We start from the raw sequence: 27,686 nt of genomic DNA, 5'->3' as shown, positions 1-27,686 counted from the left end.
CTTAGAAATCTGCTTTTTTGCCTTGGTTTCTATGTAGGGACAAAAGACCTCAAGCTCTACTGACATACTCTGGTTGCAGGAATAACACAGGCAGAATACCTAGGATCTTGTGGCTTCGCTAAGTCTGACTTGGTTTGTTTTCTGATTCCTTCAACTACCTAAAACTGCAGAGTCCTTGTGTTCTTTCAACCTATTCTTAGGCTATCAGGTTTTCTAGAATCATTTTACATCACTTAGAGTGCTTCTCAAACAAACTGTGGTGAAGGATAAGATATTTTTTGAAAATTTAATTTTCACTTCACTGCAAACTGATACTTCTGTAAAAGAACATGAAAATGAATTATTATGCAAAAAGCTCATTCATGCACTTGGATGCTACAGCAGTACTTCCTATTATTTTCTTTACTGATCTTACTGTAGGATCTGAAACAGCTTGTGAGCAATCTACAGACCACACTTTGAGTAGCATTAATATAATCCAATGGTCTTCAATTAAGAAGAGGGTAGAGATCAATATCCTATGTCCATCTTCAACCCTGGGAGATATTGATACCTCTCCTCTTACCCTTCAGTGATTCTACTGGAGCTGCCACTGGAGTCTACTAAATGTAAATTTAAAGAGGAAGAAGAACCAATTTTTAGAAATTGTCTCAAAGTAAAATTATAAGGAAGTAACCCTTAGCTATCTCAACTCTATAACAGAACCCTTAGCTATCTTAACTCTATAACAGAAAATAATCCACTGGAGGCAACCAGATTCAGGGAAGTGAGAAGCTAGGAGAATAATCCCTTATACATGGCTACTATGTGGTCAATAGGTCAATGAGATAAAGACAGAACAACTAGAGAACATAAGGCCCTAAGCAATAGCTCAATCACTCTTAAAGGGACCCATTCCTTTTATCATAGTGCTGTAAGAAAAGGACTTAAAAACTGTTCTTCTGTATGTTTGCTTTTTCATGACTATCCCTTTAGTCCTTTACCCATGGCATTGCTGTTCATCAGAAACACCCCAAAGGATAATCCACTAGCATCTTCAAGGCACAGGAAAAATGTCTGAGCACCATACAAGTTATTTCCATCCTGCAGAAAGAGAATTAAAATCCAAAATTTACTACCAAGTAGTCTAAACATCACATTGCTGGATTAGCTTAGAAAAATCAGTCTTAATCATGTGAGGACACTCATGGCTAATGAAGATGCAAATAAATTCTAAAATATAGGATCTCTATTTGGTTGATGTTTTTCAGGTGAACTAGTTTTCTTATGCAATGAGCCAACTATGAGCACTCATTTAATAAGTATGTGCTGGTTGTGATTACCTGTTAGGTGAAAGAATTCTGAAGCTATCATTCCAAACAACTCTCCTTTCAAAGAAGCTTACCTTGACCTGACTTAACCTCATCTGCAAAAGTCCTACAAGTCTTTATATGAATCAGCAACTAGATGGAGCTCTAATCTAGACTAGTTTTCTAGATTCCAGAAGAGGAGGTATCAAGCCAGACTCCCTAGGGAAACCCTAGGATGGAAGTAGACATTTCTATACTTTTTAATTTCGCCAGATGGTTGCCATGTGTAGTCAGTTATAAGAATCATTGCTCTAGAACAGTGTTTCTTAAAGTTTGGTGGACATATGACTTACACAGGCACCTTAATTACGAAGGGATTCTAATTCACTAGATGGCGGGAGGGACTGAGAGCCCATATCTCTCACGTGGTGCTGCCTGTGCTTCACTCTTTGAGTGGCAAAGATCTAAGGCTCCATAATAAGTGATCATCACCAGCTGTCCTGACGCCACTCTTTTCTGCTTTTGTGATGGGTATTTGGTAGCCATGAGCATGGATTTTAGGTGAAACATAGTACAGACTAGATTCTTTATCTATTAAGTGCAAATTGTTTTACTTTGGCTATTGAACTGGCTTCTCTGAATCTCATTTTTGTCTGTTAAATAAGTAAATTATTGTTATTTTTCTGAATTATTTTGATATATATATATAAATAATATATAAAATAACTGCTTAATAAATTATTGCTGGGATCTCCTTTCATCCAGGCTTCTTAGTTCATACCCTAACAAAGTTCTGTTTACTCAGCCAAGTCCTGAACCATAGAGTATTTCTAAGATGAGAAAACAATGCTGCTTCAAGTTTTAACAATCAAAAAAAAAACAAATGAAAATAAAATTTAAAAATAGTAGCAACAATTAATGATTTGACCCCTATGCCAATTATTCTTTTCACAAAAAAATAATTGATACATTGCTTTGGCTGGGACTTTATCCTACTTTTCTGACAAGGGTGGTAAGTCAGTGATTTTTTAAAGGTCAGCCTAAAATTAGGCACATCATAATCAACTATTATTCAGACTACAGCTTTTAATGACATTTTGTCCCCAACTGGTTAATTCAAAGGGAAAAATATAATGTAAAGTAGTTGGCAGTTACTGAGCACTTCCTCTGGGACAGACATTCTTCTAGATACTTTATATGTTTTGATTCATTTAATCCTCATGACAACCCTATGAGATAAATACATTACCTTCATTTTATAGACGAGGAACTGAAGACACAGAGAAATAAATAACTTGCCCAGAACCACATAATAGTAAGTACCAGAGCCAGAATTCAAGCCCAGAATCTTACACTGTACTTCTAGAAGTGACCTTCAAGTATGAGGCTACAATACTCAATGAAAAGAGCCCATCCTGAAAGCTTACCTTATTGGGGGTTGTGTCCCTCGTAAATATGGGCCAGGTCTTCCAATTCATGTCATGCCGGTATTGTTGGTGCACATGTTCTCCCAGACCATACACATTAGCACTAGGCAGGCGGATGGAGAGCTGCAGGAACTGATCCGCAAACAGGAGGGGCCCGATGCTTGAGTCAAACCTAGACACAGGTGGAAAACACGGGAATGGGTTGGGCAAGTGCAGTGGAGAGAACATAACTGCTAAAAAAGTGGTTTTTAGATCTCTATTTAATCAGTCCCATTTGCCCCGTGTGATGTTTTACCATGGATGCTAAGACATCTAGATTCCTTTAGGGCAGTTACAATGTGGCACACTTCTCATATTTGCCCCCCAGATACCCGATCTCATGACCAGAACACTATATTTTATGATCACAGATTAGTAAATATTTACCGGTGAGCAGATGGTTAGATAGATCAGGAAAGGAAGGGAAAAATGCAGAGGGGGAAAACGTGCTGGTGCAAACAGAAGGGAGAAAATATATATATACATTTGGAGGCAGAGTCCATTCACAATTGTGGGCTCACAACCTTCAAGAATATTATTGAAGTGCACCTTCCCCCAGCCCACACACCTCCCTTCATCATCTTCCCTAGATAGGTGTTCAAAACTTACAGAACACGATTGTTGCTTCTTCTGGTCACTTTGATGCTAAATGGCTGTTTAGAGACCTCAACTTCATAGTTCAAGGAAGCAGCAGCATTTTTATTAAAGGGTTGTACATGTTCATGGGGCACTTCATACCTGTCCTTGGTTTGGTCAGTCAACTATACAGAGAGATGAATAGAAAGAAAGCCAAAAATCAAAACCTTTCTGATTTTCCAAAATATAATTATCCCTACCAACACCAATGCTTCCCAGGAACTGGCATTTTGCCTAAGAATGTATTCATTACATTACCAACTTCAAATGATTAACTATTGAGCATGAGTTAGGCTTGTATAGTGCAAGTCTGCAGAGATGGCTCATCGCTAGAAAATTCAAAGCTGTGATAATTCTGATTCTTTTTTCTTATTTTGTTTTGGTTTGATTTTGGCTACTACATTTCACATGGTATCTAGGGCAAATAAATGAAAGTCAAAAGTGCACCAATGAACTCTGTAATACTTATTTAGGAAATTATCACATAGAAGGAAGACTATAGATGACTTCAATATACAAGTACTAAATAATAATGACAACAGAGAAAAGTACCTACATTAGCAAAATTTTCTACCTAGTCAAAACTATAGTCATAAGGTGGGGAAAAAAGAGCCTCTTAAAGATTTTTTTTAAAGTAAACAAACTATAACCTTAAAGTGGAAACGGTTGGATGTCTGGTATTCGGCTGTGAGAAGAACGTTGTCAACATCATTTCCAAATGGGGATGAAGAAGGCAGAGTTTTCAACTGGGCTGTGAATCCTAACATGTAGGAGAGAAAAGGTTTTCATAGCTGACATTATACATTTGCAAATAACAGCCAAATAAAAATTAAGCTTAAGGTAAGGGACTGATTAAAATGTTTTATTTGCCAAAGAAGAAAAAAGGCAAAGGTATTCATACATACATACTATCTTAGGTCAGATCCCAAAGTTAAGAACTATTATTAACTTGTACAAAAACCTATGCCTCTCTTCTACAAAATATGATTGAAACCCCCCAAGGGTTTAATTCTTATTCTAACAGACTCATTCTGTATTGATCAGATACTCTTTCTTTACTTTTCAGCATATATTCATTATTCCTTCTCAGTTATTTTCATATTCCATTATAGGTGATCATGTACATTAAAGTCATCTCCCTAATTGAACAGAAAATCAGGTGACAGCTGAGGCCTTATAGAAAAGCCCATCAGACCAAGAGCATCTGGAAGAGGGATAGGCCTTATCCTTCATGCTAGGAGCGTGCCCAGAGTAGTCACCACTGTTACCCCCACAATGTTCATGGTGATGATCTTCATTTTAGGGTTTGGAGGAATAAGAGGGCATGATCAGCCCATGAGCACTGACATTGACTAGGTAACTTTTGTAACATATTTATAAAATTGTAAATCATTTCATTTTGTAAAAAATAAGACTAGAGTTGAAATTAATCTCAAAGCTGAGTTAAAATTGCCCACTTTAAAAGTGATAAACTTGAGAACCAAAAAGATTATGACAATTACACAAGTTCATAAAGGTACATCAAGGTGAAGCTAGAATAGAACACGGTTTCTTGACTCACAAGACAGAGGGTGATAGCTGTTTGGTGTCAAAATAAGTCTAATTCTTGAAAAGAGCAGTGCCACCTTCTGTCACATGTGGTGGTGTGGCAGCACAGCATTCCCCTGTGTGCTGCCACAGGGCTCCTCTGGGAAATACAAAGCCAGCCTTCAGAAGGTCTGGAGCTGCTGCCTCTTACCTGCATTTGTGTTTACAGGATCCCCCTGCACTTGGTAGCCATGATTCTTAGAATAGTAGCACCAAGGAATACCTATGGTTCCCTGAGCTTCCCAACAGCAGCCACGCAGGTCACATGTAGCCTGAAACAAGAGATGAGTCAAAATAACTCCATTTAGTTGTAGAACACTATATTTCAGAAAATGTAAATCACCTAATTTGGGGTTAGGACATCAATAAATTCATTTTACAAATAAGGAAACTAATCATTAGAGAACTTATGTATGTTATATCCCCAGTAGCTTCTATTCACAAGGAATTTTTCCTTGTGAAAGAGTATAGGAAGCACAATGCATTCCATGTCTTTCATCACATTAAAATTGATAAATATTTTTAAAATTCTAAAGTATAATATTGTTTTGTCACCAGTAATCTAAAATTACAAACACTTCATTTATATTAGCTTTGACCTTTAAAATCAAAAATACTCTGCAATGAATTTTACTCAGAAAACTTCAATCAAACAAAATTTGCATTGACTTCTAAATGTATATGTTGCATATTTGTGTGCATTCCACACATGTGACATATCTATGGTCTCTTGTCTCCTACCAAGGCAGAAAGTAATCTTTCCTTACACTCAAATAGATCCTAATTCTTCCTTTAAAAAAGTGCCTGCCTTATGCCACAATTAATGACTAAGTCAAGTGGAGAGTAAAATGAATATAATCTCTTTCTCACACCAACTAATTTTGGGAAAGAAGCAAATGTAATTACAAGAAAAAAGCACATTATAGAAATCTCTAGTCTTCTATGTGGGATGATCTAGGGACTTGGAGCTAATAGAAAATAACGGGATTCACTTCATAGAAGAGATCACAGAAAGATTGTGACTTCTGTCTTGTTTTCTCCCTTTCACTTTCTTTGTTGGAATACTCAACTCTGGAAGGAGTCATCATATAATAAAAAAGGCCCACATGGCAAAGAACTGAGGTTCTCAGTTCAACAACCCCCAAGAAGCTAGCTCTTGACAACAATCACATGAGCAACCTTGTCAAAGATCATCATAATTCCAGAAGAGTCCTTGATTGCAGTCTTCTAAGAGACTCAGAGACAGAGGCACCTGGCTAAACCAAACCTAGATTTTCAATTACAGAAACTACAAGAAAATCAGGCTTATTATGTTAAGTCATTAAGTTTGGGTATAATTTATTACACAATAGTAGCTAACTCGTACATCCTACCATATCATTTACAGATCAAGATCCCAAGGCCCAGAGGGTAAAGGTTCACAGATATGAAATAACCTACCAGAAAGTACTTGGCTATTGAGAAGACAAGACCAAAACTAAATTTCTCCCTGTCCTTTTCCTTTTTTTTTTTTTCTGAATTCTGGGTTGAATACCACTACACACACCTTTAAGAGGATAGAGCAATGTTTTAAAAATGATAAGGGAAAAAACAGTTATGTTGAGCTATTTGAGCAATTATGTTTAATCAAACACTAACTTTTACATTAATAGCAATTTCAGGTTGTGTATCCCTTATCTGAAATGCTTGGGACCAGAAATGGTTTGAATTTCAGATTTTCAAATTTTGGAATATTTGCATACACATAATGACATATTTTCAGGATGGAATCCAAGTCTAAACACAAAATTCATTCATTTTTCATGTATACCTTACAAAATACATAGCCTGAAGATAGTTTTATACAATTTTGAAAATAATTTTGTGCATGAAACAAGGTTCCATAATGTAGAATTTTTCACTTGTGGTATCACGTTGGAGCTCAAAAAAATTTTGATTTTGGAGCATTTGGGGTTTTTAGATTTCTGCATTAGGGATGTTCAATTTGTATTAAGGGTCAAAAAAATGGTCTGTTTGTGACTTATCTTGCTGTAAGATCAGTTTTCACTATGAACTAATCAGCAGTTATGATTTTGTTCCTTCCTTTCAAAGCACATTTAGATGCAAAGTCATTATACAGAAAAAGAAAAGGACACTGAGAGTAGTGTTAAGCAGAATGGCTTTTTGCACACTCCCCAGAGCTTAATACTTTTTCATTGAACTGAAAAGGGCAAAGAGCAAAGTGGTCAAAGCAGTAAGGAGAGTAAACAGCCTCTCTTGGCCAACTCAAAAACACCAGCTCCTGCCATTAAACACAGCAATTAGGGGAAGCAGGAGAAGCACAGCAATATCCATAGGACTTGTAAAACCTAAGAAAACGGTTTTAGAGGGAAGCTGTGAGAATGATGACATGAATAAGATGAATGCAAATTAGACCCAAGATATAAAATGCCCCTTTAGTTGGGTATGAGAATTAAAATTTAACAGGTACTGCCAAAACAATATAGAATGTGTAACTACCAATACAGTACTGAGGAGGAAATGAGGATGGGGGCAGAAATCCTCTGTTCAGACAATAAGGAAAGAATACACCTGCTTTTGAAGACTCCAGGGCAGGAAGTAGGACATAAAAAAAAAAAAGACCAAATGGAAAGCATAAAACCTAAGAGGGAAAGCCATGTCAATTATCACATGGTTTAAATACTTTTGAAACAAAGATAATCAGATTACATTTAAATAACTAAATTTAGATAAAAGTTTTTTATAGGTGCTATATCCAAAACTTAGGTTTGAAAAAGCACTGGAAGTAAAAGGGGATCACACATATAAAAAGCATGCTAAGTAACAAATTGGCATTAATAGCAGATAGATATTGAGTTAATATTCATTGTTAGGGAGACAGAGTCATGGCATGATTTCAATCCACCAGGATCATCTCACACCTCAAATTTGATATGTACTAACAATAAAAAATTCAAAAAATATATAGAAAAATATTTCAAACTCATAAGGTAAAACTGGGGGAGATAGCACATAATAGAATATCTTTATGGTACTGCCCTCAGTAACTGATAGACAAAGAAGACCAAAAATGTAGATATTTCACTTTTTATATAATAGTCAGCCCCCTATATCCATGGGTTCCATACCCAAGGATTTAACAAACATCAGATTAAAAGTATTTTTTAATTGTGCCTGAAATGTGTAGGCTTTTTTTCTTATAATTACTCCCTAAACAACACAGTATAACAACTCTTTATATAACATTTACACTGCATTAAGGTATTGTAAATAGTCTAGAAATGATTTATAATATATAGGAGGATGTGCATATTATACCCATTTTAAATAAGGGACTTCAGCTCTTGTACATTTTTATCCACTGGGGGTTCTGCATGATGGTATACAGGCTCTTGCATCAACACAAAGATCAGATGGAAAGAAACCAGATCCTGAAGTCACTGTTAAAAATCCAATCAACCCTCCTTGACATTTAAAAGAGAGAAGAAATAAAAGGAGCAAGTATTTTACACCCAAAGTCCCCAGAACCACAAAAGAAATGAAAAGTAGACAGAAAAGAAAATCCATGTTCATAAATGCAAAGCCTAAATGAAAAAAAGCATATGCAACATTAATAGAAATCAGCAAGATTAAATAATGACAAAGTTTCTACCAGAAATAAAGAACTTTAATATTAGAAAACCAACTTGTGTAATTCATCATCATAAATCATCAAATGAAGTATGTCATATAGTCCTTTAAATTCATCAGCTATTCATGATAAAATTCTTAGCAAACTAGGATTAAAAAGTCACTTCATTCATTTGATAATAGGAATCTACAAAAAAACCTATAATAATTATCATAATAAATGGTGACATGTTAAAAGCATTCCTTTCCAAATCAGGGGGGAAAAAAAGCCTACATGGCCCATATGTTTTAGTGCTTGCAGTTTAAAAATACATCAGAGGTCCTAACAACACAAGGGACAAGAAGAAAAGAGTATATAAGACTGAACAGGATGACATCAAGTCATCATTATTTGAGATTTAACATTGTCCAGGAAGAGATCCAAGAAAATTTGAAGGACAAATTTAGAATAAATAATTCAATTATTGTTATATTGCATCCTTTATTTTCTTTTTAAATTTGAAACTTCTTCCTTTTCACCTGTAGGCATTTAATCCCACTAGAATACATAGATAGCAAATCACAAAACCACAAAGCCTGAGGAGCTTCATTTTCTCAAAATAAAACACTTCATCAAAACGTCATCAAAGTAGATGTTTGCAACATATGTAATATAAATAAGACTTAGAAAAAATATGAATGAACAAATAAAAAAACTTGTACACATCAAAAAGATAAACATTTCAATACATAATTAAGAACAAAGAAAAAATTCACAGAAATAACTGAAAGATGTTCACCCATTCAGGAAAATTATCACTAAGGTCACAAAGGGATACTATTTAATAACCTTAAAGTGTCGAAGTTTAAAAAGACTGTCAATTCCAATGTTCTTAGGAATGCAGAGACTGTAGTAAGACGGTAAATTATAGTCACTTTAGAGATTAATTTGAAAATATCTAGTACACTTGAAGCAATATACCCCAAATCAGACACATGTAAGTAAAAATTTTTACAGAACTAGTCATAATATCATCGTTACAACCATAGCACATTAGAGAAAAACTAATTGCTTTTATCCAAAGAAAGGATGATTTTGATACACTGTTTCACAGTGAACACAAATGAACTAAAGAGATACATATCAATTTGGATAAATCTTACAATGCTAAGTGAAAAAGATTGCAAAGCATGCATTTTTGTTTAGAAATTGAGTATACCTACTGCTTATAAGTATATCTTTTAAATAGTGATGGTACAAAGGAATCATGATGGATTTCAACTTTGGAATGTGGTCACCTCTGCAGAGGGAGCTGGGAAGGGAGCTGGATACAGCAAGGGAATACAGGGGAGTTCATCTTTGCTGGTTCTATTTTATCTCTTAACCTGGATTATAGTTCTACATTCTTGGATATCTTAAGTTATTTATTACTTCAAAGGAGTTCAGTGCTAATAGAGCACTGAGAAAAACAATTATCTATTTTCTTGACCTCCTTCCTTTTCTGTGAGTCCCAACTTATTTTCCAACCTTCCATATACTGGATTACCAAAAAAACTATAAAAATCATGCTAATAAAATGAAAAGACAGACTAAAAACACCATATTTTCACCAAAATATCTTCGAACATAATAGCATAGAGAAATGATGTTAAATGTACTTTCCCTTTGTGGCAGAAACATCTTACTCTGGAACTCTGATCTTGTTAATTCAAACTCAGAAACTTTACAACTATAAAAACTTAATTTGGCTTTTAGGAATTGCAGTTCAGGAAGCACAGATTCAGATAGCTATGAATCTGTGTTTGAGGAAGACAGGAAAGGTGGGAACTTATGTGAGCAAGCAGTATCATTTTATTAAAAAACTGTAAAAATCTCTTGGTGTGGGGGTGTTTCTGTTGGAGTTGAGAACAGGGGTTAAGTGATTGACAGAACACTAAGAAAAGAATATATATGAAATTAAAAAATAAAATAAAAAAAGAATATATATGAGTAAAAATGTCCATAAAACTGGAGCCTGATAATCTCTTGATATGCATATTGAGTTGCTGGGCACAATGTAATTATCTGATCCTTGTGCCTACAGTCAAAGGCTGAAAGTGACTGAAATTTATCACAACTAGAATCCTGTGGAAGTCCAGCTTCCTTAAGGCTCCACTCCACTTTGAAAAGCTCTTTCAATATTGTGTTTTCTTTATTTTCACACCCTCTGCTACTCCACCCCACTCTGATCTGTATTTTCAGTAGTTTACCAATCTTTACAGTTATTAAGGCCTATTCTGAGCCAAATAAGCATTCCTCTGTAGCTATATAAAATAGCTGCGAGGGGCTGGGGATGTGGCTCAAGCGTAGTGCGCTCGCCTGGCATGCGTGCGGCCTGGGTTCGATCCTCAGCACCACATACAAAAACAAAGATGTTGTGTCCGCTGAAAACTAAAAAATAAATATTAAAATTCTCTCTCTCTGTCTCTCTCTCTCTCTCTCTAAAAAAAATGGCTGCGAGTTCTCTTCCCATCAAGAGGGGGTACCTGCACCCCTTCTTATTAAATGTGGGCTGGCCTGTGACTGATTTAATCAACTTAGTACAGAAAAAGTGATGCTAAACTGCTTCTGGGCTTTTACTTCAAGAAGGCTGGCAGCTCTCTCCTTCCTTGTAGCCCTCAGCTATCATGTAAGAAGTTCACTGCCAGGCTGGAGAGACCAACAGGAGAGATTTCAGACTATGTCGAAGGGTAGAGGAGCCTGTGGTCCCCCTTATAGCCAAGGAGCCAACCGTGTGGATGAAACCATCTTGAAAACATCCCAACTAGATCAGCCACCAACTGAAACAACCAAGTAATCCTAGTCAATGCCTCTTATGAGAATTATACTGCCAAAACCTGCCAAGTCTCTGACCTATAAAATTGTGGGACATAATCAATTGATTGTTTTTTTAAGTCACTAAGTGTGGAGTAGTTTGTTTCTCAGAAGTTAAAAAAAATAGAGAGACTCTTCTGTAAGAAACAGAGGACTTAGAGCAATTTTCATGAAGCTGGTGCTATGGTTTGAATGTGTCCCCTCCAAAATGCAGGAGTTGCCAAGGCAATGATACTAAGAGGTGGGGCCACTAAGAAGTGGTAAGGCCTCCAGGGCTCCTCCCCTGTGAATGGGATTAGGGGCCCTTATACAGGTGGACCCCTCCTGCCTTCTTCCCTGTGAGGATGCAGCAAGACTTAAACAAATATGTCACTCTGTCCTCTCCATGGTTTAGACTTTCACGTGTCCCAAATTAGAATATGATCAATCTCCAGAGAACATTTCCCAAGACCTTAGAGGTCACTAAATTCTAAAATCTTTTTTAATCACAGAACTCAGTACAGTGTTTAGTAGTCATTTTCTTAAGGAACAATTTATCTGAGCACACATTGTCTCAATCACTGATACACATTTGACAGTATGCAAGGAAATGTGATAGGAATCAAGTAATAGATATTTCAGCAGCAAAGCCAAGATAAAAACCTGGTACTCTGGTTTTCATACCATGCTCTTACTCAATGTCTACACTAGCAACAACTAGCAAATCATAAACATAAGTCTATTTGTGGGATTTTATAGCTCACTGCTTTTCCTAGCACCAGTTAATGGCTCTTAACTGATGATATGTAAACACAAAGTAATTTTAAGGGTGGAGACTCATAATGATCTTGGCAAAATGCAACATCTTTACTAGTATATCATAAAACTGAATCCTTTAAATACATTGATAAGAAACTGGAATGGGGAAAAAGAAACTATAAGCCAAATAAAAAATTGATAAGTAGTTAGAAAGTGTTTACTACAAAAAGATAATAAAGTTTCTGAGCAAGAAAATATGTTAACCTTACCTCTCAAATATCATGGTAATAAATATTACCATTATTGTCTATGGAAAATGCTTAATTGCAAAATGCTTTCAGCATTTTGTAATGGTTACTTAGGGCACACAGGTTTATTGTAAGCATGTAAACCTGGACTCCCATGTTTTCACAATACATTCTAAACTTAAAAAATCAAAGTGCTTAAAATTATTATCTACCATCTCCTTCCTGAGATAGGTATCTGGCATTCAGCTAAATGTTTCTGCTTTCTTCCATCAATGCAATCTTTTAACTCAGAGTTCTGAAATTAGAGATGAAAGATCAAGGATGATCTTTCAAAGTGATTGGCACTTTCAAAACTAATAGATTTAAAATCATTGTAGAAACCTGTGTCTAAAATCTTCATGGGTGTGTGTTCTAAGTGAAGTTATAGAGGCCTAGAAAAGGATAAAGAGAACCTTAGAGGACAAAACAAAGTATTTGAACTTGACCCAGTATGCAGAATGAACTTCTATAAGTACAGGAGTTTTGGGTAGAAATGCAATCAAAGTAGAATGTTAAAGAGAACAGTTTTAATCATGTTTAATCAAAATGGAATAAATGAAATGGAATTCAGAGAGATGCTAGGAGGCTACTGGAATACGATGATCTAATAATGTGTTGAGAATGAAAATGAAGTACTTATTCTGGAAAATATTATTGAAGGGCCGTTTTGAAATACTGGTCAGAGGGATAACATAAGTCTATTTGTGGGATTTTACAGCTCACTGCTTTTCCTAACACCAGTTAGCAATTGAAGGGAAGAGCTAAGCAAAAGTTCTGTTGATTCTGACTCAAAGACCAGAAGCATAACAGAACTACTAACAGAACCCTTACAGTAGAAAAGGAAAACCAAATAATGAATTCAGGTGTGATAGAAAGGCATCCAGTGATAATGCCCTCTAACCAGCTGCCAGCCCAGAGCTAAAGATCAGGACTAGATCTAGATAACTGGATGAGCTTTTCTTCTGAGACACATGAAAAGGACCCCTGGAGTGCATTCACACACATACACACACACATACACACACACACACAAATGAGTGCTTGCCAAGCACGTGTGAGACATTGGGTTCAATCCTCAGCACCACATAAAAATAAACAAATAAAGACATGCTGTCCACTACAACTACAAGAATTCAAAAAAAAAAATGAAGAAGAAGGTAGGCTGCAAAACACCAAGTGTTTAAATATGGGGGGAGGTATCGTGATTTTTGACTGAGGTCTCATTTCTCACTGTCTTCACTCACTCACCTTTACCTGAGATAAATAAGATGACTATTTTGATGTGTTTACCTCTCATATCATACCCCCCTCTACCTCACCCCATTCTCCCAAGAAGATTAATCCACTAGTGGAGGTTTATCCTCTAATAGGAAAGAAAAAATATATTTTAATATAAAAGCCCCTTAGAGAAACCAAAAATGTAACTCCCTAGAACTTCACAGATTACTGCAGTCCACTAAGAATGGGATGGCTATGGAGATGAGTGTGGGAGTGCCATACAGATGCATTCTGTATCTGACACACATCTGACACATCATATCAGTGGACTTCATTCAAAAGGCTGCACTTGGTTTTCATTCAGATATCATTTTTATTCTCAAAGTAAAAAGTAACTGACAGGGAGTGTGCCAAGTTTATTATGATAATCAGGTGCCCTTCAGTCAGTGATCAAGAAATACTAACATAAATGCCCACGTGCTGCATTATCTTCGCCCTTGTATTAATTGCCGTCTTCCTTCCAAAGCATAGCTCTTGAAACTTTGTCCTTATTTTAAATCATGTTTAATGTAGGTGTATGACTTTTATTATAGACTCGATAACACTTTGGAATTCAGAAAGAAGGGAAATAGACAGAGGGTAAGAACAAATGCAGTGACGGAATCAAAGAGAACTAATCATCAGTACTCTTGCCAGATGAAATGTAAATGTATTTCTAGTAAGTTTCAAATCTCACAAGTGACATTCTTATCTAAAATCTTATTTGTTGTTTTTCTGAAATTCAAATTTAACTGAGCTACATGTACATTTATTTGAATCTGGCAATCCAAGGGAATTTTCCAGCTCTTCCTCTCCTGAAGCTATAAAGTCACACAAACACGAATATAGAGTTAATATACCTGAGACTCTGAGACAAGCCACAAAAAGTTCAAAAAAAAAAAAACAACCATTCAGTGGTATATATTCTTAAATTTAAAAATCCAAGAGTCAAACCTTTGTTGGTGGCTGGTCAGGGATGCAGTTTATCCGTTCAGATTCAGTTACCACTGGGCATTCAGTAGAATTAGGGGTGATACTTGTGGTCCCAGGATCTGGGGCTATCCCAAAAGCAAACATAAAATGACCATCACACAGACATAGCAGTATCACAAACATTCAAGCATTCAAAGGCCTCGCTGTTCCCAATACTTGCAATCGTATTCATTCCACTACTGACTGGACTTACTCTGGTATCCTCAACAGTTACGCATTTTCACATTATAAAACTTTCCTTTGTTCTTGCTGACTCTATTTACCTCTACTATGCTGGCATCATCTTCTTCTACCCTTCTGCCCCTCCCCTACAAGAGAGTATATGCAAAACAAAGAACTACACCATTAGATCTGAAGTTCATAAAAGTAGGAACCAACTTCCCTTTAGTCTAAGGGTCAGCAAACTATAGCCTGCAGACCAAATCAGGTTTTTTGAATGAAGTATTGCTGAAACTGTCACACTCATTTGTTTATAGCTGCTTTTAGGCTACAATGGCAGCACTGAGTAATAATGATAGAGATGGCATGGCCCACAAAATCTAAAATATTTACTATCTGGTCCTTTACAGGAAAGTCTGCTCTATTCCTATCCCCAGTAGCTGGTACACACTGAACATGTTCAGTTCCATGATAATCGTCCACCTCAATTCAGAGAACACATCTGAGCAATGCCAGTCTCCTGTAAATACAAAGTATTGTATGGGAAAAAAAATGTAAGGGGAATCCACCAATCTAGAAACTGGCAGCTAGACCCTATGTCAGGGCTGAAACCTTTGATCTCACATTAAAAGACAGGTAATAGAAAAGACACTTTTATTGCATTCTAAAATAAAGAAATTAGCTTTCTTTGAGGCAATCTGCAATAAATTAATAATGACATTAAGACACAACAATGCTGTTTTTCATTGTTTTCTTTTCACTAGGATCTCCAATTCAAATGTGGTGGATTAAATGAACTCCATATTTGAACCAATTTCGGCATAAGGGTTTTAGTTACACTTTCAGATTCATAGAATTAAACAAACTCTATCCAGTCTAGTATTCCATGAAAAGTAGAAATTTCTATAGCTGGGGGTGAGGCAGGAGACAGAGAAGGTTTTCCTCTAGCCACGGGTTGACCTTCATTGCCTGATTGCCCTAAGAAGTTGCTCCTAGATAAACAAGATGGGAAATCCTGGATAGTTCAGCACAATCCAGACCATCTTTGGGGATATAATAATGTAATGAACTTTTATTAAGATGACTTGGGCAGAATTTTTTAAGGAACCAAACAGTCATAAAATATTTTGATTACATACTTATTTGATCCCCTTTCACACAGTATATTATTCACTATCACTAATGGAATCAGAACTCTTCAAAAAAATTCAGCAAATATATTTTAAGTGTCAGTTGTGAAATTTAACCCAATGCACTAATTAAATTGGGAAATTAAGGTTTCAGAACTTAAGCCTGTAAGGAAAAGCTATTGAGCTTCCACAGTATTAGCTAGATGTTCCCCCAAACACATACCACACCTGCACACATGTATGTATGCACACACACTCTCACACCAATGAATACAAATGCACTGCTTCCCTACCATTGATGATGGTTTTACTTTGATAAGAGAAATAAATGGAGGGAAAGCCCAGAGTTACTTGTTACCTTTTGATTCCGTAGAACCTGTTGCTAAAAGCACAATTAAAACAACAGCGATGATGAACACTGCGAGCAGAAGAACACTAAGGATAATCTCCAAAGTAGTGAATTTTTTCAATTTATTTCTTGCCATCTATAAAAGGAATGAAAATAATTTTAGATTTAGTAATTTTATAATTATAATTTTATCATGTAATTTATAAATTTATAATTTTAGATTTAACAAATTTAGATTTGTATACATACCTAGCAGCTTGTTAAAGGAAAAGCTCAAATGTATATAATGAATAATATAACAAAACTCCAAGTACCCATCAACTAAATTTTAAAAATCATCAATTCATAATCAGTCTCATTTTGTCTTTATTCCTACTTACTTGCCTCCCTAATTCTAGATTATTTTGAAGAAAATCCTAGATTTCAGAAATTTTATCTGAAAATATTTCAATATTTAAAAGATAAGAACTTTTATAAGACAAGTAAAATACTATGATCACACCTAAAATGTTTTTGAAATATTTTGCAAGAATTCCTTAATGTCATCAAATATATAGTCAATTTTGAAATTCACCTCATTGTCTGATAAACTGTTAAAGTCTGCTCGTTTTATCCTCATAAAGATACAAGTAAGATTTATACATTGCAATTGGTTTATGTCTCGGTCATTTTTAGTCAATAAGGTTTGTTCTGTAGTTTTTCCCCACAATCTGGGATTTTTAATTGCATATGCATTAATGCTAATGTGTTTCTCTGCTCTTTTAGATATAAAGTTTTGATCAGATTCAGGTTTGATTGTTTAGTAGCAATGGTACATAGATGGTATAGCATCTTCTAGCAGGAGATAAAAAAAAATCTAGTGATGATTCTCTTTTGATGATGTTTTTCCCTGTGATGCTGTAATTCTTTCATTCTTTCTTTGCTTATTAGATAAAATATTTCTATAAATAGAAGTCTACCCTATTATTCAGTTCATAAAGATGCTGCAATTCTTTCATTCTTTATTTGTTAGAATATTTCAATAAACATAAATTTTCCCTATAATTTGGTAATAAAGATGAAGTTCACAAGGGACTGGTGGCATGTTGAATTCTTCATTTACTGGCTTTCAAAATAAGGAGTTGTTTTCCTAGCATCTTGTAAAGGGGAACAATGACTTGTTTTTAAGCATCCTCATGAAACCATGAATTTAAACATATTTGATCTGCTCTAATCCACTGATAATATTAATTCTAATATCTTACAGCTTTGTCCAGCAGCAGCCTCTTTAAGTCGGTCCTAAACCCTGTTGGTATAACCCTAAGAGTCTTTGTTAGTTTTCTTCCTTTCTGCACAACACAATCATCTAGGCTCATCTTGTACATTTCCAGCCCACCAATCTGAAATCAAACATCTGTAAAGAGTCGTGGTCCCTTTTAGTGGGAAGAACATTTAGAAACCATAGTTTAGATGAGAGCTGATGAGATTAACCCAGAATTTTAGAACTGCAAACACTTTATGTATCATCTTAACCATGAGTTGCCTCTTAAGGTCCTCTAAGCAATCTTGGAGGATTTTCACTTTCAAAGAAAAATATAAAATATAAAAACATTTAATTGTTTCCGTGAGTTGAATAGATATTTCCTTCCAAATGCATATGGTACCTAATGCCCAGTGTGAGAGTATTAAGAGGCAGAGGCTTTGGAAAGTGATTATCAGGAGAGCTCAATTCTCATGCTACTCAATGGAGTACACAGAGGAGTGGCGGATGTATACAGTTAATCACTGTCCTTATCAACTTGTTCTGATATGATCTCCTTATCTGCTATATGCTTTATGGCCCCACGTGTTAGGTGGCTGATACTTTACCTGGCATTCAGGTGCACAGAGCTAAGAAGAAGATCCATGAGCAGCAATTTTGCTTACTCAAGGCCTACTTTCTTCCCTACCCACCCACCACTCCTTCCCCAGGTTGAATAGATTTACAAGACACATTCCTTTATTCAAGAAGAACTTGCCCTTCCTTCTCCTCTCAGGAATTAATTTATGACCCCCTAACTTAGACACTGTTCGTCTTCTATTTCATCTCCAATCTATCAGTGTGTCCTACCATATTCTTCTCAGGAAGAAGCAGTCTTCTTCAGTATTTTTGCCCACAGATTCAATGACAAAAGGATTTGCTTCTCATAAATTAATAAGAAATTGCTGTTAGTCAATGTAATTCACTGTTACTTTAGGAAATGGAGCTGAGGACTACCCTTCTCTATAGTAAAGATTGCCTTCTGTTTTCTAAAATAAATTGCCCCAACTCTAGTCTTTCTTACCTAGACTGATTCCATTACCTCACATTCTCAAAGGCTTTATAAGAAATTTTACAATATTGATCTTGCTTGCAAAATTCCATAAAGATTAATGGTCTTCCACACTTGATATAATTAAATTAATTAATAAGGCAAAGAGTAACCTTATTATCACTGACAAGGAAAGGAGTTATCAAAATGCCCATCCAAGAGATTATCTCTCTGTTTCTCTCTTTGGTGAGTGCTAATAGTTGTGAGATGGCAAATTGTTCATTACACTAATATCTTAAAATTTTCCAAATGTTTATACATACTATGTTTGACACTTTGAAGAAACACCCATGCATTTCTAGTCAAACAATAAACATCATCTGCTCAATGAAGTCTAGGCAAAAACTTAAAATTACTCACACCTATAATCCAGTTATTTCATTTATAGAAATGTATCCCATAAATACAAGGGTACACTTGAAATCAGTGTAAATTGTTTTATTTGTAGCATTACATCTATCCACTGAGGACAGTGGATACACCCACAGAGAGGGCACTGAGTAAATATAAAATAAAATTCAGCATTATTTAAAATAATGACAGCAAATTTTTTTTAAAGTTCAAAAATTCTTTGCTACTCCTTCCATTCTTGAAGGGTAGGCTGGATTTAGTCACTCAGAAAGGATGGCTTCTGATTTCTGAGACTAGGTTATAAAAGTCCTTGAAGCTTCTTCCTGCTCTTTCTCTTGGATCATTTCTTAATGAAACCAGTTTGCCATGACATCATAACACTGAAAGAGGCCCATGGGAATTTCCAACAACTTGTACAGAAATGAGGCCTTCTGCCCAGAACCATCTTGAAAGCTAATCCTCCATCCTCAATCAACCCTTCATATGACTATGGTCAATGGCTGATCCCTTGGCTAGAACTTCATGAGACCCACTGCCAAATTTCTGACCCATAGATGCTGGGTGATAATAAATGTTGGTTTTTAGCTACAAAATTTACAGTAATATGTTGCCAAAGGTAGATAACTAAATACAAAGGTAAATATGATTTTTTAAATAAAACATCATTGGCATGTTTTAAAAATCTGCTTGTCTCTTATCAAAAGACAAGCTTCATATATTCAAATATGGTTGCCTGCTCTATAGAACCATATGTATGTACATATTAATATGTATTTTCTAGGTGTACAAAAGAAATGCTTTCTTAAACCTTAAAAGAAAAACAAAACAACGAAACAAACATCTGTCCAGCATTACCTGATTCACCTTCCTTTCTGCATTACAGGGAATGTGATGAGGAAGCCCACTATCTCAATTAGGAATACAATTTAAGAAAACAAGATCAAGGGGCTGGGATTGTGGCTCAGTGGTAGAGCACTTGCCTCACTTATGTGAGACCCTAAGTTCGATCCTCAGCACCACATAAAAAAATAAGTGAAATAAAGGTATTGTGTCCAACTACAACTGAAAATAAATATTAAAAAAAGAAAGAAAACAAGATCAAGAAAAATGACAAAGGTAACTTTTTAAAAGGAGTAGTTTAAATAGTATTAGGTGCTTCCCCCCCAAAAAAAAATTGTCATTAAAAATTCATACTTGACAATCTATCATTAGTCTTTAAATGTTCTTTTTGTTTAACAAGCATATAACTGTAAAATGTTAATGCTAAAGCTAATAATAGTTGACAATGATTGCACAAATATGCTAAGAGGTTTCCCTAATTTGTCATACACAACCCTCATAAAACCCCAAATGAGTTACTGCTAGCATTTCTGAATTCAGATGAGGACATTAAGCTTCAGAAAGGTCAAATAACCTGCCTAATATCATAGAGTTGATAAGGAAGTTATAATTTGAACATGTGCCCTTTGGACTCCACAGCCAGAGCTTTTAACCATTGCTCTGTATTCTCTGCCACAATGCCCCACAGTATATACCAGCATAGACTTTTGTGAGATTATAGTTTTATCACGCAGCATACAGCTCATTAACCAAGTACTTGGATTGTACATGGTACTAGATTAGGTGCTTACATACATTATTTTGTTTAGTGCTCACAACCAACTTACCAACAAGGATTCTTCAATTTTACAAATGAATAAACTGAGCCTCATAGAGGCTAGGTTGCTCAAAGTCCAGAATTCATTAGTAGCAGAGCCAGGCTTCAAACCAGGCAAAGTGAATCCAAACCTATTGTTCTTAAGGCCAATGCCACACCATCTCCTACTATGTGATGCAAATATAGAAAATATATTATTCATTATCCATGAATAATAAAGGTTTATAAATAAGGGAGGTAGGAGATATGAAAAATGCTTGTATCCAAAGACAACCATTAAGTTCAAAACCTTATGGAAACCAAAGGAAACAAAAATTCCACGTTGAATTTTCACTGCAGCTGGGGGTTTAAAAATGTTCTGAAAGCACCAGGAGTAGCAATCCATTTTAAGTTTATGGATCACAGCACTGTTTTACATTCTCTACGGAGCCAAGAAGAATAAGTTACTGATGTACCCCATTTCTCAGATGTACTTATTATCAGGTTATCAAAGCTACAAAACAGAAATCTACTTGCAGTTTGTTGGTTCATTCAATTTTCTATTAAGCACCTACATTATGCAAAGCATTTTTCTGGAGCTGGTTATGCAACACTGAATGAAATAAAAAGTCTCTGTCTTCATTTATTTTCTTGTGGATACAAAGGAGAGACAACAAACAAAATAAATAAATATACAGTAGATCAGACTGTGTAAAAGCTATGAATCAGAAGTAAAAGATACACAGTGGGGCATGGGGTTACAAGTTTAAACCAGTTGGTCAGGGAAAATCTCATGAAAAAGTGACAATTATCATACATAAGACATACAACTCAACAGTAATTTTTTCTTCTTGAACTATATAGTTATATGAGTAAATCTCAAAGCTCCTTTCCCTATCCACTGTCATACTTATTTAAGCAAAGTAGAAAAATAAGTCATATGGGAACTCCAGTTATTAAAATGGCTACATAAAGTAATTGAGAAAAACTGGATAATTATCCTCTTTTCTGAATTGTAGCCATTGTTTGATTTGTGTATGTATAGCTAAGCCGTTCTTTTAAATTCCTTTGATAACCCAAGGCAAGAAGTCTAGTGGAAAAGAGAGGATTAGTCTTATAGAGAACAAGAAAATAATTAGCAAAGAAGATTATTCAAAAATAATGGGCAATATTTTGTGGACTGGTCCATTGTTTCCCTGCTTTGGAAGAAAAAAAAAAGACACTAATGAATGTTTTGCAAATCTAGTCACGTCCAAAGTGAAGAGATCTAAGGGTCAGTTCTGATCCCATTTAACTATGTGACCCTGGGGTGGGGGGATACTTATCCCCTCTGGGCCTCAGTTTCCCCATCTGAACTCCAAAGAGATCTTGCCTAGTACAAAATTATCTTCTTCTGTGACCCCCATGTCCAAGGTGTATAAGGGTTTATCTTCCTCATGATACTCCACAGTTACTATATGAACCAATTTTAAATGGAAAATTTCTTCTAGATCCATCTACTCTGTAGTATCCCTTGCTTCTAGAGTAGTGTTTGATTTTATTAGCTCATTGAAATTCATTTGTGAGGGAATGCTTAATAAAATCACTGGTATTTTCTGTGAGACTGAAATAGTGATGAGCTGTCTTAAGTTTTAGGTACAAGATACAATGTCATTCCACCTCATTTGGTCTCTGATGGCACAGAAATCGACCTATCACAGAACTAAGACCTTTCCCTCTCACCCTCTCCCTGTGCAGTTCTACACAAACACTCATTGTTCCCACAGAGTGACTCCCGGCTAGTAAACAGTTTGGAAAGATCAGGAGGTCCTCAGGGAACATTAAAGCCACTGTTCAGACCCTGCATCAGAACCTTCTGTTATAGCCTTTTCTAGTGAAACTCAAAGGCATTGACCTTGACCTTTCTCCCTTTCTCCAGTAGTAACTCTCCTGCCCTACTCAATGGCCATCCTGAAAAGAGATACCCACAGGTGTCTAGCTAAACTCTCAAAACCAGTAAGGACACCTCAATTTTTGCCAGAGAGGGGTCAACAGAAGTCCATTGCCTTCGCTTTTTCCCAGGGCACTTCTGTTCTATTTCATATGTAACTGCCAGTCCAAGTATCTTGTCTTTCCCTTCCAGACTTCCTTCCAGATTGCACAAGAAATCTCTCCAACCTCCCACCACACAGCAACTCACACACACATCCGGATATTTCACACACATACACACACACAAACCCTATGACGCTTCAATACAGGTACCAGATCTCTTCAAATTATGACATATTCCTCAATTTCCTGACCACTCCTCAATCACAGCTTAACATCCTTTTAGAAGGAATGTCCCCAAATTCTAAAGCCTTCTCCTCACTTCCTCTATCATTTCCAGAATCAAAAAGAACTTCTACTTGCTACCCCACCCTTAATATTAAACAATTCTTCACACCTCACCCAGAGATACATGTAAACACACATATTTAGGTGCAATCAAGCCTTTGGGTCCAGAGAAATACACACATGAACATACACAGACACACACACACACACACACACACACACACAGGAAAAAGGTAAATGAGTTGAATTTTGTTTTTTATGTATGTGAGCTTGCTTAATTTTTTAATTTGTTGTTTTTGTCTACTTTTGTCTGTAACGAATTAACAAGGGCATTTTGACCTAAGAAGATCAAGTTTACACACACACACACACACACACACACCACCCCTGTAGTCACAAATGAAAACACCGTTCACAAACATACCTCATTGCCTCCCTTAGCTGCTCTTGCTCAGCTGAAAGGATGGCTTAGAAATAAAAGCAGAGGAGTGCAACCCACAGATAGTAAGCTAAGCCGGGCACTGTTTACCAGCCTATGTTAGTGGATTTTAAATGCAAATTACTGCCCTGAAGTCCTTCCCCCATCAGAATTATTAGTTAATTAGTAATCAAGGTCTTCCTCTAAGATTTCAGAGAGGAAGCCACTTCCAGGACGCTTTCTATCCCCTCCAGTCCCTGAGGGTTTATTCATGGTGAGGACTTCCAACTTGTCTGTCTAGAGAGCACCAGAATGACTCAATTTGAAAGCAACAAGGAGCAAAAATTAAATGACCTGGTATCCCAGAAGAACTCTGGTTTTTCCCAGAGACTCCTAATTTCTTAGGAACCCAGTGACATTAGAACAATCTGCTGACCTATGACCAAGGAAATTGTTCTGAAAATGTTTTCAAAAGTTTTCTTTTCAGGCCTCTACCAAAGGTGTGTCTGTAAGATTATATATGTGCTTCCTTAATATATTGACCAAAAATATAGCAACAGTATGATAGCTATTGTGATTGCAAAATAGTGATAAGCTTAAGCAATTTTTCAATATTATCTTAAATATGCAATATGAAAGTAATATGACTTCTCTTGGAACCAAAGTGCACTACTAACACAATGGTGCTAACTTTCAGACTAACTTTGTAATGAAAAGAAATGCTCAGTTGCAGTTAGAGGTTACCAAAGAAAAAATGTGTCAATATTTCCCCCTTCCCAGTTCACTGGGCTCTGTGAATTATATCCAGGAACTCCAGGCTAAGAAGTCTGCTTTATTACCAAGTGGATCTTCTTCAGTAGGGCAGAGTCTTCCCCATAGGCTGCCCCCAAGGGTGTTTCATGTACATGTTGTTGCCAGAGCCCAAAGAAATAAAAATAGAAATTAAAGATAAGTGTTGAGAAGCTTTTATAACAATATGACAGAGTACTCTGATATACACTGACCTTAATTATTTTTAAATGGAGCTTGTATTTGTATATCCTTGATTTTTTACTTTATTTTCCTAGTAATTTATTTTAAGTCTTACAAAATTCTTAGTCTGTGACATATTGGAAATTTTTCAAAAATGCTCTTTTACTGCACATAATTTTAAAAGCCCTATTCAACTGTTGCTATTTCTGAACATTATGTATCAGTGAAAATTCAGGAAATATTTGGATCTATGAATTTGTTAACTGTGTGTATCACCAAGAAAAACTATATGAAAGTCACTATGTCATCATGGTTGTGTCATAGGACATAGACTTGGACAATCAAAATGGAATTAATTTATATTTTTGAAAAGTCCACTTCTGTGTCCTTCTTGTTCTCATTTCACCAACCACTAGTGAAAATGTTGTCAGGAATCATCAGTCTTTAATTTGTTTATTCCTGAGTCAGGAATCAGCACAGCCTTTGGGAGCACTGAGTGCCTTTGGCATCATGTAATCAAAGAATTTAGTGCTAAAAGAGTTAGGAAAAGAAAACTAACTTGCATGGAGACCTGCAGAGTGCCAAGATCTCTGCCTATTTTGCCTTGCTGATATCATCATGGCCCTAAGGCATAAGTGTCTAAAATGCCACCAAATGCATATCCATCCAGTTCCAGAGCCCATGTGGGCTGGACCATTAGGAACTTTTGAGATCATCAAGTATAGCCAGCTCCCTCATTTTAAAGGTGAGGAAATTGAGATCCAGGAATGTTGTAAGGTTTGCATGGGTGTTGACTAGAAGGTCCAGATTTGAACTGAAAGCCCAGGTCTGCTTACTAGCAGGGGAACTTGAACAAGTAAAGTTCTTTTTCCTTAACTTGAATGAAGGTAAAAGTGGTACCTAGCCAACAAACTTATAAAATAAACAAAGCAAAGCAAGCAAAAAACTTGGTATTACATAAATACCCCCAAAGTATCAGTTACAATTAAAATTATGATGCTCTGCCACAGCCCTATGTCTGGAGCCCAGACCCTGGACTCCAGATCTCAGGCTCCTTCAACTCTGCCAGTCTCTTATTGTATCCTAAATCAGGATTCCAAACATATCATGTTACCATAATTTACATAAAAGAACAATTATCAAGTACCTACTTTGAAAAGGCCCTGCACTGCATGCTGACATCTATGATGTTGCCTGATTATCACAGTTTAAAGGTTAAGTGCCAAGTCCTTGCATTAAAAAAGATGATTCAAGCCAGACCAAGGCACAAATACTGTGATGCCTAGAGTGGCCAGCTACTATGATATAACAAATGCCATCAGGAGAAGAATACACACGTTGGGAGCAACAAGGAAGAAACCAAGGCACAACCGTTTGAGAGTGGAAAAGGAAGCAGAAAGGGATATTTTGGGTCAAGGAAAGAACATCTGTAATGCACAGAGGAAGGGACAGGACTAGTTTTGTAAAAGATACAGATGTGGAGACAGGTGGGTGACAATTAAGGACAACACTGAAAAGTACACTGGAGCCACAATCTGGAGGTCCTAGTGCCTTGGCAAGAAGACTTCTATGAACCACAGGAACCATCACAAGTAAGAATGTGACCAAATCTGTCATAAGCATGAGCTGGATTTCGGAACTCTCCAAGACTTAAAACCCTGGATTATGTGCCTCTTTGAGTGATTAGTCCAAAATATATTACTTTTCCCCACACCTCTAAGAATTCCAATATAAATCCACAACGGAACCTGGAAGCTGCACCAGGTACATGCCCATGGAGTAATGTAATGTAATTATGAAGAAGATATGAAAGAATGCATGTGAAACATTTAACATAATGCATAGGCCTTAGTAAACACCCCATCAGTGTTACTGGTATTCTGATATTTCTCTTTTCAGAACTATTGAGGTAATAGTACACTCAAGAATACATTGCTCTGTTCTATAGGTATGCATTCTGCAAATGCTTAGTAGAGCTTAACCCCCCACTAGCTTCCAGCTCCCTGAGTTTTCTCAATGTCTCCTTCAAAACCAAACCCACAGGAGGAGTCTGACTACTGAGCCCAGAGGGACAGAGGCCTAGTGTGTATTCCCTTCTTGCAGTTAAGATGAGTTCATGGATTATCCCTTCCTAGAATAAACTCCTTTTAGAAAATAATATTCTCATCTGTTTGGATCATATCAACAATGGACTGTGGGTGGGTTTTCCTGAAAATATCCCTGCAATCTAAAACTGTTGAATATAATTCTCGAAAAGAGACAAATAATTTCTTAGAGAGCATTTCCATGTTAAATCTTTAGATTGATCTTTCAGGGTTCCCTGTCTGGATATAGTGCCAGAGAGAACGTGGAGTTTGAAATCAAACTAGCCTGGGCTTGAATATCAGATTCTCTAGTCACTTAATTAATAACTTAGGCAGCTAAATTTTCTTGTCTATAAATTCAGGATGATAATAGCACTTAATAATGTTATTTTGAACCTAAGAGAAGATAATGAGTACCCAATATCCAATGTTGGCCTCCCAGAACCACTCCAACTTAAATCTTTTCTGAAAATCAAATAATATACACCAGCAGTATCATTAGCTAAATTCTGTTAAGAACTGTTCCTATAGTTCACCAAGCTCTAAAATTGCCTCACTGGATTGGGCTGAAAGGAGGTGGTCTCTTCTCTCAGAGACCCTTGAGATAGACAAGTGGAGACAGTAAATTCTACACCGAACTGATTCTGTGAGCCAATGGTGGAAAATCAGACCTGACCTACATTTCTACCTCATACTATATGACTCTCTCTCTCTCTCTCTCTCTCTCTCTCTCTCTCTCTCTCTCTCTCTCTCTCACACACACACACACACACACACACACACACACACACACACATAGTCAGCATACTACACACACTCAAGCACATGCCATCTACACCCCCTTCCTGTTAAAATGACCTCCCTCTCTCCATAGCCTACAAACTTAAATTGTACCTCTTTCTTTTTTTCCCAGCCACGTGATTTTCCTTCTGTTGGGTCTCATGTAAGCCCTTCACATCACTGGCCACCTGGAAGGGGAGAAAGGAGCTGGATGGAGTAGGAGCAACTTCTCTACCCAGAAATGTTCAAAGGAAGGTTAGATATAAACAACAGGCACAGAGCATTACAGCACTTCCTCCTCTTGGGAAACAGCTGCTCTTCTGCAGCTTTACACTGACTTACATCTTTCCTCACCTCCACCCTCCCAGACCAGAGTGCAAGTACTTACAGGTACGAGTCCAAGGAGAGCCGTTAGGAATGATACATTACCTAATATTCACAG

At 36.3% G+C, this 27,686-nt stretch overlaps 1 protein-coding gene across 1 annotated transcript in view; it reads right to left on the bottom strand.

Moving 5' to 3' along the window:
* Mgam (maltase-glucoamylase) overlaps nucleotides 1-27,460 on the bottom strand; it is a 174,428-nt gene extending 146,968 nt beyond the window's left edge. The window contains exons 1-8 of the mRNA XM_046434116.2: nucleotides 27,359-27,460; nucleotides 16,364-16,490; nucleotides 14,678-14,781; nucleotides 5,130-5,250; nucleotides 4,042-4,151; nucleotides 3,365-3,516; nucleotides 2,717-2,888; nucleotides 984-1,083 (exon numbers count right to left, since the gene is read on the bottom strand). Coding sequence (XP_046290072.1) covers nucleotides 984-1,083; nucleotides 2,717-2,888; nucleotides 3,365-3,516; nucleotides 4,042-4,151; nucleotides 5,130-5,250; nucleotides 14,678-14,781; nucleotides 16,364-16,490 — 886 coding nt within the window. The 5' untranslated portion in view covers nucleotides 27,359-27,460. The remainder of the gene's footprint in view (nucleotides 1-983; nucleotides 1,084-2,716; nucleotides 2,889-3,364; nucleotides 3,517-4,041; nucleotides 4,152-5,129; nucleotides 5,251-14,677; nucleotides 14,782-16,363; nucleotides 16,491-27,358) is intronic.
* Nucleotides 27,461-27,686: the final 226 nt, after the last annotated feature.

This window comes from Marmota monax, unplaced genomic scaffold (assembly GCF_021218885.2).
Source record: "Marmota monax isolate L192 unplaced genomic scaffold, Marmota_monax_Labrador192_F-V1.1 WCK01_AAM20220418_F8-fsc00122, whole genome shotgun sequence".
Lineage (NCBI taxonomy): Eukaryota > Metazoa > Chordata > Mammalia > Rodentia > Sciuridae > Marmota > Marmota monax.
Note: the sequence above shows the minus strand (reverse complement) of the source record. Positions and strands in the feature narration are given on the sequence as shown.